The 12200-nt window shown below is 53.2% G+C and overlaps 6 protein-coding genes across 6 annotated transcripts; 5 read left to right on the forward strand and 1 right to left on the reverse strand.

The window, feature by feature from the left end:
- Nucleotides 1–517: 517 nt before the first annotated feature.
- Nucleotides 518–2128, forward strand: N7468_006094 (uncharacterized protein; the record flags this gene model as incomplete). The annotated part of the gene is made up of 3 exons (XM_058475390.1): nucleotides 518–815; nucleotides 1049–1257; nucleotides 1499–2128. 3 exons carry the CDS (start codon nucleotides 518–520, stop codon nucleotides 2126–2128), a joined length of 1137 nt encoding a protein of 378 aa, XP_058331130.1.
- A 414-nt stretch (nucleotides 2129–2542) lies between these two features.
- On the forward strand, nucleotides 2543–3072 carry N7468_006095 (GFA family protein; the record flags this gene model as incomplete). The annotated part of the gene is made up of 3 exons (XM_058475391.1): nucleotides 2543–2663; nucleotides 2725–2933; nucleotides 2992–3072. 3 exons carry the CDS (start codon nucleotides 2543–2545, stop codon nucleotides 3070–3072), a joined length of 411 nt encoding a protein of 136 aa, XP_058331131.1.
- Nucleotides 3073–3794: 722 nt separating this feature from the next.
- Nucleotides 3795–4889, forward strand: N7468_006096 (Zn(II)2Cys6 transcription factor domain-containing protein; the record flags this gene model as incomplete). Its single annotated transcript, XM_058475392.1, has 2 exons — nucleotides 3795–4161; nucleotides 4312–4889. The coding sequence occupies 2 exons, from the start codon at nucleotides 3795–3797 to the stop codon at nucleotides 4887–4889; spliced, it is 945 nt and encodes a 314-aa protein (XP_058331132.1).
- A 553-nt stretch (nucleotides 4890–5442) lies between these two features.
- Nucleotides 5443–7424, forward strand: N7468_006097 (uncharacterized protein; the record flags this gene model as incomplete). Its single annotated transcript, XM_058475393.1, has 4 exons — nucleotides 5443–5605; nucleotides 5663–5905; nucleotides 5970–7107; nucleotides 7163–7424. 4 exons carry the CDS (start codon nucleotides 5443–5445, stop codon nucleotides 7422–7424), a joined length of 1806 nt encoding a protein of 601 aa, XP_058331133.1.
- Nucleotides 7425–8503: 1079 nt separating this feature from the next.
- On the forward strand, nucleotides 8504–9818 carry N7468_006098 (putative integral membrane protein; the record flags this gene model as incomplete). The annotated part of the gene is made up of 5 exons (XM_058475394.1): nucleotides 8504–8662; nucleotides 8716–8841; nucleotides 8896–9281; nucleotides 9338–9402; nucleotides 9463–9818. The coding sequence occupies 5 exons, from the start codon at nucleotides 8504–8506 to the stop codon at nucleotides 9816–9818; spliced, it is 1092 nt and encodes a 363-aa protein (XP_058331134.1).
- Nucleotides 9819–10911: 1093 nt separating this feature from the next.
- N7468_006099 (M50 family metallopeptidase) lies at nucleotides 10912–11952 on the reverse strand (the record flags this gene model as incomplete). Its single annotated transcript, XM_058475395.1, has 5 exons — nucleotides 10912–11118; nucleotides 11174–11218; nucleotides 11283–11622; nucleotides 11677–11699; nucleotides 11770–11952. The coding sequence occupies 5 exons, from the start codon at nucleotides 11950–11952 to the stop codon at nucleotides 10912–10914; spliced, it is 798 nt and encodes a 265-aa protein (XP_058331135.1).
- Nucleotides 11953–12200: the final 248 nt, after the last annotated feature.

Here is a 12200-nt window from a genome sequence, read left to right on the forward strand (position 1 = left end):
AAAGGCGCTCGTGATGCGACTGGAAGGCAACATGTGTGCAACCTACTGGAATAGTACCCAATATATTGTTTCGGATCACTCTGCTGGATAGACGTCATATACCCAGGAACCCCGGGGGGGAACCTCGGAAGGCATCCACAGACATTCTACCCGGGGACCATCTGAACGGCGATGCGTTTTCTTCCTCGGCATTGGGAAACTAGGGGATCCAGCATGGAACACCCTTGGAAGGATAGGTGTAACGTATCGTACCGAGTGCTTTGCTGGGGACCAGCAGGCAACTGCTCCTCGTAGTCCGAAGGCTCCTAGTCCCAGTAGCAGAACTAGCAGTGTGTCAAGATATTCTGTTGGTCCTTGCTCCGGCCCTCGAGTATAATATACCGGAATACTCGTAGTTAAAAATTGAAGGCTTCTCTATATGAATATTTCACAGAGTTGAAAAGACATCTGTCCTGAATAACTATAACTTATCTTTGTCAAGACTGCCTGATCTTCACGAAGCAGTGGCACCGCCACCATGACGCCGCAAGAGGCAACTGGACATGCTCTCAAGGTGACATCACGTCGAAGCGGGTTCAAAAGCAAAGAAAAAGAAAAAAGAACAGCTAGATATCCTCGACGGTCGCGGTACGAGATCGGCCTGCGAACGGCACCGACAATTGAGACGACTACCATGGGCCTAGAAATCCCGTCTGTGGCAGAGTTGAAAGACGCCGCGGAGAGTGGCGAACGCATCACTCCCCAGGACGTGTCGGCCATCTCACAGATGGAGAGCGAGTTGACCGGGCGCGGTCCCCTCCGCGGAGGACCTGCTGGTAAGTACAGGAAATAGCATTCAAAGGATTCGGAATCAATATTGAAGATGTCATAGCAACGGCCCAGAGCCTGGCAATGCGACAGAGAAACTTTGATAGCAAATTCGATGAGGTGCTCCGGAAACCAGAGCACCATATCACCCGGCACGACGCTCGAAAAATGCACGCCACAGAGGCAAGTTCGACGAGTCAGACGGCGTAGATGGATGCTAAGCGAGTCTCGTAGGGCCGAGCCTTCAATAGACGACCGGGCCAGGAATCCGTGTCGGCGCACCTGCACCACATCGCGGACCGCAACGAGCGATTGAGGCCACCGCCAGACTCGGCCAACGTACCTACGCAGGTTGACTATGTCGATTTGGCCAATGAAGTCCAGGAAGGCGAGCGAACGCCGAGCCAGGAGGGGCCGCTTCCCCGCCGAAGCATGGCGGCGGAAATGCAGGTGAGTGGACTGCGAAGCTGAGCCATGTTGACCTGCTTATCTCTGGTAGAGCCTGGCCGACCAATTGGAGACCATCCGATGTGATAGCAAAGGGGGGGTTTGACGTCTACTCCGTATAGCAGCCCGTAGCTACAAACCTAGCGAAATTGAGTTTTTTTTTTCCAAAGAGAAGATCCTCTCCTGTATTCAGAACTACGTGGAGGTGGAAGGTTGGCCTGAAGTGTTAAGCCTCGACCCGCAGTCCGCGGGCTTTGATCGACATCAGCAGTGCTCGAGCTCCCTTGGTGCATTCTGTCCTTTGGAGACGACCCAACATCGCCCTTCCCCTTCCTCCCCGCCCAGCCTGGGTTACCCCGAAACCGACTTGTCCAGCGCATTCTGGTCTAACTTGTCCAAAAAGAAAAAGAGAAAAATGCAGCGGTGGACGAAATTCACCAACCGGACCCCACTACCCCCGTCCGTCTCGGAGGCGGCAGTGGTCCGATCGCTGCACGACCACGAGGCAATGATCACCCAGAATCCCCTGGTTATCCACTACGAGCGGTGTCCAGTCCCCGAGGATGCGCTACCAGACGAGAGTGACGCTAGCTGGTATGAATTAACCGACCGAGTCGACTATCTCCCTGGTGGGCTCCTCCAGGGTCGCGTTCGCTATCGAGGGTGCTTCCACGATACCCCACAGGGCATTCGAACCCACATCTATGCACCCTTGGGCGTCCGGATCCGCAACCACTGGACGGTACGACGGAGCCAGGCAGGGCTGGAATTGGAGGAGAGAAATAGAGCTGCGGTGTCCCTGGGGATCCACCCAATTCATCCGGCGCACTTTGGAACAAGCACATGGGCAGCTGGTGGCTCGATTGGCGACTAGCGCAGAAGAGCCGATAAGATAGGAGGAGGGGGGAACGCGGGGCTCAACAATTTGTCATGATGCTAGGATTTGGAATTATTGATCTTCTGCATGACGTATCATGCAGCAGGAGCCCCATCGCTATTCCTAATAGGGTTCGGAGTGGAGTACTAGGAAGTTAAAAGAACCATGAATCAAATGGGTGCCGGGTCCAGAATTCGAAGTGTGTAGACTCTGAGTGGCTCAGGAGCTCCAAGAAGCTCCAGAACAAGGAGCTGCAGGTAAATGGTCCAGATCGTCGCAGTCAGCCAGTGCCCGGTTTGGCACTTTTTCTGGGACGCGACCCCGCGCTTTAAATAGTTGGCTCGCATCCCACCAAGGTCCTCCGTTCCTGCTTTTCTCTTGAGAACCTTGGAAGAATCAGATCAGCTCACCATGCCTCTCACTGGTCACTGTCTCTGCAAAGCGGTCACCTACACCGCGGCTGTGGACCAGCCCCTCATTACCGCGTACGACCACTGCGATGACTGCCAGCGCCAGAGCGGTTCCACCTACTGTGAGCTTCCATCATGCCGCCCCCCAACTCCCCCCAGTATACGCTGACCCCAATCGTCTAGCTCTGGTCACTGTGGTCCCCAAGGATAGCCTGACCATCAACGGCCCTGTCAAGAAGTACACCAGCAAGGGCTCTTCTGGCAATGACGTCCACCGTCTCTTTTGCTCGGAGTGCGGTTCCCCCATTGCCCACGACCCAGACGCAGCCCCGCCGATCATTGCCCTGAAGGCCGGGACCCTGGATACCGAGATCAAGAAGAACCTGAAGCCGGTATGTGAGACAACTCCCTACGCCCCGGAATGGCGCTAATCTTTCATTTCCCCTCCAGGACACCGAGATCTGGACCGTCAGCAAGCTTCCTTTCTGCTCGGAGCACCTCGAGAAGCCCTTCAAGCACATGCCCGAGTAAATGAACCCCACGTGTGGATGCCGGGGCTGGAACGAAAAGAAACACTGAACGATCCGATCGGGCAGCGATCCTGTTGGCCTTTGATTTTGACGATGATGAACAATACCAATCAATGAAAAAGAGTATGATCTATACAGTTATCTGATCTACGACTAGTAGTCTCATTTGTTGAGCTCCGTAGATGCTTGATTCGGACCAACTTCTCAGATATGTTCCGTGCTGAACCCGTAACATGACTTGAGAGGATGGCGGCCCTGGAGGCCGCGATGCCTGCACACGAAGAGCGGATTTAGACAAAACTACTCGGGCTTGGCCAAGCAAGGGGGGGACTGATCCCCGGCGGTGGCTCATTCGAGCGCCAGATTTGGAAGGCCGAATCTTGTCTGGCGCGATCGCCGGTATAAAGCCCCAAATCAACGCCGGGTTACTCCCCGCCCATGCCCGACGTCCGGGGTTCACAAGAACGTGAAACTTCGCGTTTACAGGAGATGCAGCAGGCAAAATGGGGGATTCGTACATTATCGGGTGGGACAAGCTTTTTTTTTATCGCGAATGCGGAACCCGGATGTAACTAGTCGAATCTTAACCTCGTCTATAGATTGGATAGCTTCCTGGTATTTAAGAAAGGCCATGGCGAGTAGATGGTGTAAAAGCCACGACTGGTATCAACTCGGAGTGGACTCGCTCAAGTGCAATCAACTCGCACCTTGACACGTTCGACGATGAACTCCAACAGACAGTCCAGAGCCAGTCTGCACGCTGGGCAGCTCCCGAAAAGTGTCAAGGTTCGTTCTACTTGTAACGCCTGCCAGCAGGCGAAGATCCGATGCAGTCATGAGAAGCCTGCTTGTCGCCGCTGCCAAAAACACCAGATGGAGTGCATCTACAGTGTCTCGCGCAGGCTAGGCCGGCCGGCTAAGAAGAAAGACGCCACGCTGGTGGGGGAGCAGAGCAGTCATCCATCTAGCGAGACGATCAATCGTGCAGAACCCGAAGATACAAGTTCTATCCATGGGAAGAAGGCGCGCAAGCAGACCATGAAAAGCAACCCCCGGCCCAGCTCAAAAGACAAATCCCGAGCCTATCATAGTAAGAATCCCCGTTTAGCAGGCTGTGATAGTTGTGGGGACTCATTGGACCCCTTCATAGGAGAAGGAGAAAGAGAGGAGCTGTCAGGTACGTCGTACTGTATTTGGTGGCTACATCACCGCGAAAGTTCATCGCTTATATGAGTATCAGCCTCCCTGGATCTCGATTCCCCGGAGGATTGGTTTCAAACTCTTTTCTCCGGCCGGGTGGGCGGAGCCCCGGTCAATTCTATACTTGAGCCTGTGACAACCTACGGCATGGAACCAGATGACTCTTTCCATCGACAGTCAGACTACACAGGGTATTTGAGCCAATTTACGCTACACCCACAGCAGAATGCCTCCCCAGACTCCCTCTCCGGCGGGCTTGAGGCGACGATGTTTCAAGCTTACTCCGATGGAGATCCAAACGGGATTGGCAGCCTCCTCGGCAGAGAACAAGTCATGCAGCCAGCTCTCTTGGAGAATGACATATTCCCATGGATTTATGATTCCATGTCCTCTAGCGACCTGCAACAAGCACCGGCTCTCCAAGCTCCCCAAGCTCCCCCCAGGATTCCATATCGGGACCCGGTGCTCTTAGACCCACCCATGAATCAATATAACAACTACCCCATGCAGCCAAGCTTTTTTGACTCTGCAATGTCAGACTCTGACCAGGCGCTCTCATCTGTGATCTATATCCGAAGCAAGGTTATCCTTGGCAAGATCGAGCTGGACGACGATTGAGTCTGTCAGTTGCGGGTTTCCGTAGGCGGAGGTTCCATCAACGGGGTGCGGGGGGGGGGGGAGTGTCTGTGGAAGCTAACGGGCAGATCAGGGGGAGCTTGGCGAGAGAATGGCTGTGCGGCCATTGCAAGGGGACCCATTGACACTTCCACTCGTGCCAATTCCACCGTCAATCGATGGGATGGGATGACAGCTCTGGGGTTGGTGAACCATGCAGAAAACCGGGGAAATTACAACCAAAAAAAGGGCCAAGCGCAACAACAAAACGCCGACGCCGACGCGTCAGGAACGATACCAGATCATGACAGCCATTGACAGATCTCACTGGAAAGAGTCGGACTATGCAAATCCTGAGTTTGACTTACGCAGTATACACTGTGTATTTACACTACGGCTCTACTCACGGCGGTCCCTGTGATGAAGTGGCCCCGCCGATCGCGATCCACCGTGCCCACATCGTGCAGTCGCCCGGTTTCGGGGTTTCCGCCCGCATCCGTGACCTCAATTTGCATGGCGGATTGATCACTCTCCCACTCCTCTCCATGCTCCCTTCATGCTGGCGTCTATTCTCGCAGCTCTTAGGGAACCTACCCCGGGTCCCCAGCAGCGCCCCGTGCGCTATGCTGGCGAAGATACCACCCCGACCACCAAGCGGGAGATCCTAGGCTGGTACTCGTACGGAATCGCAGCTGAGGTTTTTGCGGTCTGCGGCGTGGGTTCGTCAGCTGTCTCCTACCTTATGTTTACCACACACTAACGGGGTTGCTCTCAAGGGTCCTTTCTTCCGCTCACCCTCGAACAGCTCGCTCGAGAGCATGGGACGCTACAAACAAGCCATCTGCCCTGCTGGGGCCCTCGAGCACCAGCCAATGGCACCCAATCGGCAGGCGAGCAGTGTATGGTTGGGGTTATGGGTCTTCAGATCAGCACGGCCAGTTTCGCCATGTATACCTTCTCGCTGGCGGTGTTGATCCAGGCGCTGACGCTGATCTCGTTTAGCGCATTAGCGGACTACGGTACGCGATGATCCCCAGAACGTGAATGGGAGTAGACTGACGGTCTCGCTTTCGCTTATCGCAGAAAATAACCGCAAGAACTTACTACTGGCCTTTGGTTTTATCGGGTCCGCCACTAGCATGCTGTTCTTGTTGATCGCCCCATCGCTGTTCTTACTCGGATCGATCCTGGTTGTCATCGGTGTAACTTGCTTGGGCTCCTCGTTTGTGGTGTTGAACTCTTTCCTACCAGTTCTTGTCGCGAACCATCCATCAATTCAGAATGTACCAGGGCGTAATAACGAGGAATTGTCGGATCTCAGCCGACATGGAGATCCAAACTGGAACCCTGTGAACGATGATGACAGCGTGGATGGCATAGAGTCCGAAGGCCTACAGCCTGGGTATACAGAAGATGGCATCAAGTCGAAGAAGATGAAATCATCTTCTCCCGAGCTTCAGCTATCCAATCAGATTTCATCCAAGGGCATCGGTCTGGGCTACTCGGCTGCAGTGTTTGTGCAGATCCTGAGTATCTTGCTCTTGGTGACACTAAACAAAACGTCACTTGCCAAAACGTCCGGGACTCTTCCCATGCGGTTTGTGCTGCTTCTGGTCGGCATATGGTGGTGCCTCTTTACATTCGTAGCTCGCCGTTGGCTGCGGACGCGGCCAGGTCCCCCGCTCGAGACTTCCTCTGCGCCAGGGCGTTCTCGTTGGAGGGTATGGCTCGGGTTAGTAGGCTTTGCGTGGAAATCGCTGTGGCAAACCATGAAAATTGCGGTCAAACTTCGCGAAGTTCTGGTTTTCCTAATTGCTTGGTTCCTGTTGTCAGACGCCATGGCAACCGTCTCTGCCACTGCCATCCTTTTTGCCCGGACCGAATTGAAAATGAGCACCACGGCGGTTGGTCTGCTGTCAATCACGGCGACTTTGTCCGGCATGACCGGGGCATTTCTCTGGCCGCATGTTGCCCGTTATTTCAAATTGCAGTCCAATCACACCATCATTCTGTGCATTGCCCTGTTTGAAATCATCCCTCTATACGGCATGCTCGCCTACATCCCCTTCATCAAGAACTGGGGGGTACTGGGGCTTCAACAGCCATGGGAAATCTTTCCCCTGGCGATCGTGCATGGCGTTGTCTCGGGTGGACTCGCTTCTTATTGTCGCTCCTTTTTCGGTCTTCTCATCCCCCCCGGCAGCGAGGCGGCCTTTTATGCGTATGTGTCCCGACCGAGCGCACTCTTCATTCATCCACTAACTCGAACGATTCAGACTGTATGCCGCAACGGATAAAGGGAGTTCCTTTATTGGGCCTGCCGTTGTAGGCATGTTGATTGACGCGACGGGGTCGATTCGCTCGGGCTTTTTCTTCATCGCCGTGATCATCGTGCTGCCAATTCCATTGATGTGGATGGTGAATGCCGAGAAGGGTCGACACGAAGGTCTTGCCATGGCCGATCGCCTGGGCAAATCTCACGCGGGCCCTCCGGAGGATGTGCGGGAAGCAGAGGGACTATTGGCTCACGAGGAGTAGAGCCGCATGTATCTATGCCTGACGAAAACAACGTTCGGAGAAAGGTTTGGATCCGACCTCCGCGGAGCTTTTCCATGTGACCGGGCGGTCCGCATCTTGATGGGGAAAAGAACGACCTGGGGATTTAAGGTTTAATCTGAGCCAATGATTGTTTCTCGAGTGGCGATACTCTTCTGATAATTCCTCTTCCCTGCGGAGAAGGCGGAGATAGTTCAAACGTAGACAAACTGAGCTCCACCACGGCGAGAAGGATGAGTTAAGTCGGCTATGACATTTGAGACTAAACCTAACGGCCCAGACCTCAGGACCTCGGGCGAACTGGTTCTCCTACTTGCCCTAGTAATTGCCTTCCCGTGGAACCCCAGCTGCCCTCCGCGGTTGACCAGTACGACAATCGAAGGGCCCTTTTGTTTCACCTTTCAGGCAAAAAGACATGCGGGTGAGATTTTCGCACGCTGGAGTCAAGGGGTTTGGCAGAAGACCCACCCACTGCTGGAATCGTGGGGTCCCCACCGCGGCATGATTGGGAAACTTGGTCGCGATCTGGAATCCACCCAATCGCGGTACTTCAAATCTGCCGCCCCGGGGTCCAAGGGCGTTTTGGGAAGACGAACACGGGTTCTACGCCCCGCGATCTAGCGGGATTTAGAGTGGCGAAATCCTCATGATCCCCTTCCTGATCGAGAATCTGGCTACAGGAATGCCCGAGCCCTGTTCTTGGCCGTTTCGAGTCTGGATTTCAAGCAGTCTGATAATTTGGCAAGTCCCCGATCGACGCTATGCGTGCTAAGGACCCTCTACCCTCGGCAGAAGATTAGACTCGACGCTAGAATCCAATAGGTTCCACTTCGAACCGAGCATGTGTCCCAATTTTCGTGACACTTCCACATGCTGCAGGGGGTTCCCCACCACGGAGGAGCCCAAATTTGATCATTTTCTGAACTCAAATCTCGCGGTTTTGAAACCTTGCGGGGGAGACAAAAGAAAACCACGAGACCTCCTCCCCGTCCTGCTCCTTTCCCGTCCTTTGCTAGTTGAACCCTCCATCTGCAGATGAATCTCGACTCCTCTCACATATTATGGACACGGTTGACAATGGCGGCCGTAGTCAGGCCATCCTGATCGTCACCGCAATCTTCCTCGGGATTTCCCTGGTGGCAGTTTGTTTGAGATGTTTCGTTCGTACACGCTTGGTGCGGGCGTTTGGTTGGGATGACATTGTGATGGTGGTTGCCATGGTAAGCATCTCCTGGGCTGGGGCCAGGCAACCCGTGTTCTAATATCCTCGCAGGTTCTGAATCTGGCATTCGCCATTTGTGGAATCATAGGCGCCAAAAATGGCATGGGGAGGAAGTTGGCCCATTTCGTGACAAGCCCTCCCACAATCGGCGCAGAAAATTTCCGACGAGCGCTTTTGGTACGTTCGTTATCCCCCTGATGCCTGGCACGGCGACTGACTCATAGCTTGAAGTGCTGGTGGCTGGGCCAAGTCTTCTATGTAACGACCTGCGTTGTCGCCAAGATCTCCATCATAATCACTCTCCTCCGCATCACAGTGGACCGTGTTCACGCCTGGATCCTATACGCTGCTCTCTATCTGGCCACCGCCGTCGGTCTGCTCTTCTTCTTCTTCACCATCTTCCAATGCCATCCCGTGAATCTATTCTGGAACCGTTTGAGCGAGCGAGGCACCTGCGTCGACACCCAGATTCTCATAGACATCGCTTATGTGTACAGCGTGGGAACGGCCGTAACGGACCTGACCATTGCTCTTCTACCTATTGCTTTGATTTGGAATCTGCGCATGAAGCGTCGTACCAAGGCTGCCGTTGCTGGGATTCTGGGAATCGGTTGTCTGTATGTATACCTTGGGTGTTATCTATCGCCACTTGGCTAATTTTCTATATCAACAGTGCGAGCGCGGCGGTAATTGTCCGCATACCGTTCGTTAAGCATTACCAAGACAAAGAATTCTTGTGTACGTCCTATCGGACCTCCCCTAGCTCTATACCAACTGGTCTAATTGTGGATTCTGCAGACAATACCTACCAAATCTCCATTTGGTCCAACGTGGAAGCTGGGCTCGGAATCACCGCCGGGTCCTTGACCACCCTCCGTCCCCTCGGTCGATTCTTCAAAGGCGGCTCATCAGGTTCACATAGCCACTCCCAAAATCGTACCTCGTATCCCCTATCCAGCTCTATGGAACGAGGCGGGTACCGAGCGAACTCGAAGCGCGGCGACCAGGAGCGTGGCCATAAAATTTGGGCTGGTAGTGAGGTGGATGATTACCATGGAGTGACAACGACTATCATGAGCAGTCATCGGCCAAACCCCAGCAGCAGTGAAGAAGACCTCAATCCAAAAGATGACCGATGGAGAATGCGCGATTGACATAGAGTGCATACCCACAACCGCTGCTGATTTTGGCTATGATTCCTAACAATCCACGTACATAATCTCTAATGAATCCCCTTCGACTTCGATTTCCAGCTGAGAACGCAAGAAAAGGTTCAACGGGCCCCGAAATAATTCTTGACTTATTTTTGATCCCGCTCAAGTGTCCCTTCGAGTTGCACAATACTCAGAACTTCCTCAAAATCCAGTCCCGCGCATTTTTCATGCGTATCGCTAGTTTTTTTTGCATTTGAAACCACCGTGCACGGTCGAGTGGGGGCTGGGGCGGAGTTGGGGCTGGGGCGGAGTTGCTATTTTTCAGACCAGGGTGCATGTGATAACGCTGGGAGTAAAACCCACTATGCACTTTGTAATATCATGATGTCGAAAATATTTACCTAGTGTCTAAATCTACGTTCAATGCACGAGGGGCTGGATTCCATCGACAGGAACTACTTTGATTCCAGGACCCCAGGACCCCAGGACCCCAGGACCCGGATGTATCATTATGCGATCCGTGCATAATTGGGCCGCAGGGCGTGGGCTTCGTGTGCCGATTGGGAAAAAGCCCGTCGGAAGATCGCGCTTGAATTCAATTGTCCAATGAGCACATCGGATCTACTCGATCACATCTACGCTCAGGAGGGTCAAGGCCGCACTAAACTTATTTATGATTTGGGAAAAGTTAATCAGGACTAAGATTGTGCTCTCCTTGAATATGTGACTTTTCATCATCTCACTGCAAGGCTCGATGAGTCAACCCGTCGATATAGTTTGATCCGCCCAGAGGAAACGAAACGAAAAAGCAAAGCCGGATTTGCTATCATGTCAGATATATCTGGACCATCCCAGTCTGCGGCAGATGCCGTGGTGCGGCGATACTTGATAGCGCGTTTTCACCCTACGATTTGAACCTCAGAGCTAATTGGAGCACCCGGACAAGACGTTGCGTCGTTCAGGGGGCGGACTTAATTGACGGGTCAACACGTGGCGAGCATTCAAGACACTTCCAAGTTCTCGGCGTAAATGAATGGTGCGCTGTATGATTTCCCCCTTTCAAAACATTCCGAATTCATCGTCAACCTTACGCTCAAGTGGGGATAAAATGCTTGGAGTCATTTTCCTGTTGGCTGAAAGACTCTGGGAATGCTGCGATTCCACCGATTATGCCGACCGCCATGAACAGAAGAGAGATGATGACCCAGATCACACCCCAGCATTGGGAGGATCCTCCGTACTTCTGGGCGAAGACGCTAGCGTCGGAGGTATTGACTTTGCGAAGAATCAAATCATCACACTGCATCGTCAGCATGGCATCGCTGTTTCTTTATTTTTGGAGGGGAGACACTTACAATATCCCATGCACTATAAAGAGCGGACATTACACCGATAAAGAGCTGTTTATGGTCAGTCTGGAAAGGGAGGTTGATTCGAGGGCCGGGCAGCTGATTGGTGACTCACCACGATCCATCGCAAAGCTTCTCCATGGGCAATGAACCAAAAAGCTACCAGTAGGCCCACAGCAAGAATGATAGTCATAATCGTCAACCAATCCTTACGGGCCCACCAAAGAGTGAGGAGGAAGCAGACACCCAGAACAATACTTGCGATCTTGCTTGCCACGATGTCAAACCCGGCGAAGATCAACAGGGCGCCGATGATAGAGGAGCCCAGATAACCTGCGGGAAGTGTAATGGCACTGATCCCGCCTTGCATGTGGGTGACACCTCCTTCATGGGGATCAAGGGAGATAGACTTGACTCGTCCTCCTGTGCAGCAAGCGGTGATCGCATGGCCAAATCTGGGGGATATCATCAGTCGAGTGTTCCTCTCTGCAAATCGTGTGTCGACCTACTCATGGAATGCAATGACAAGCATCTGAGGTTCAGTGTTTACGTGAGCTGAAGGGCACTTTCCCAGGACCAAAGCCGAGGATAGATGCACTCACTTTGAAAGGCCAGAGGACATAGCGAACATAGGGCAGATTCCAAAGCAGGGCTATTGCGACAACATATACCGCCATAATCCCTAAGGTAATCGCCTGAGTGTGGTTCACAGTCAGACTGCGTTGGACCAGATGCGGGGCGGCATCGAGCGCTCGGGCGCCCAAATGCGTATACACGACAGGCATGGCGGACAAAGGGGAGGATGCGAACAAGACGAGAATGGCTCCGTATTCAAGTTATTGCAATTTAAGGATCCCCAAGCTGGAGAGGGGGGGACGCGTCAGGAATGGCGCATGCCGCAATGTTTTGATCTGTTTGTCTGTTGTGCCTGATTTCTTGGCGGTGACGAGGCTGGTGGCGTCTATTTTTAGGCGTTGCACAGCAAAGTATTCGTAGGGAATGGGACCGGAGAAAAGAAGGCAAGAGGTATACA

This window comes from Penicillium chermesinum (assembly GCF_028974085.1).
Source record: "Penicillium chermesinum strain IBT 19713 chromosome Unknown utg000004l:1.0-3345178.0:1.0-3348027.0, whole genome shotgun sequence".
Lineage (NCBI taxonomy): Eukaryota > Fungi > Ascomycota > Eurotiomycetes > Eurotiales > Aspergillaceae > Penicillium > Penicillium chermesinum.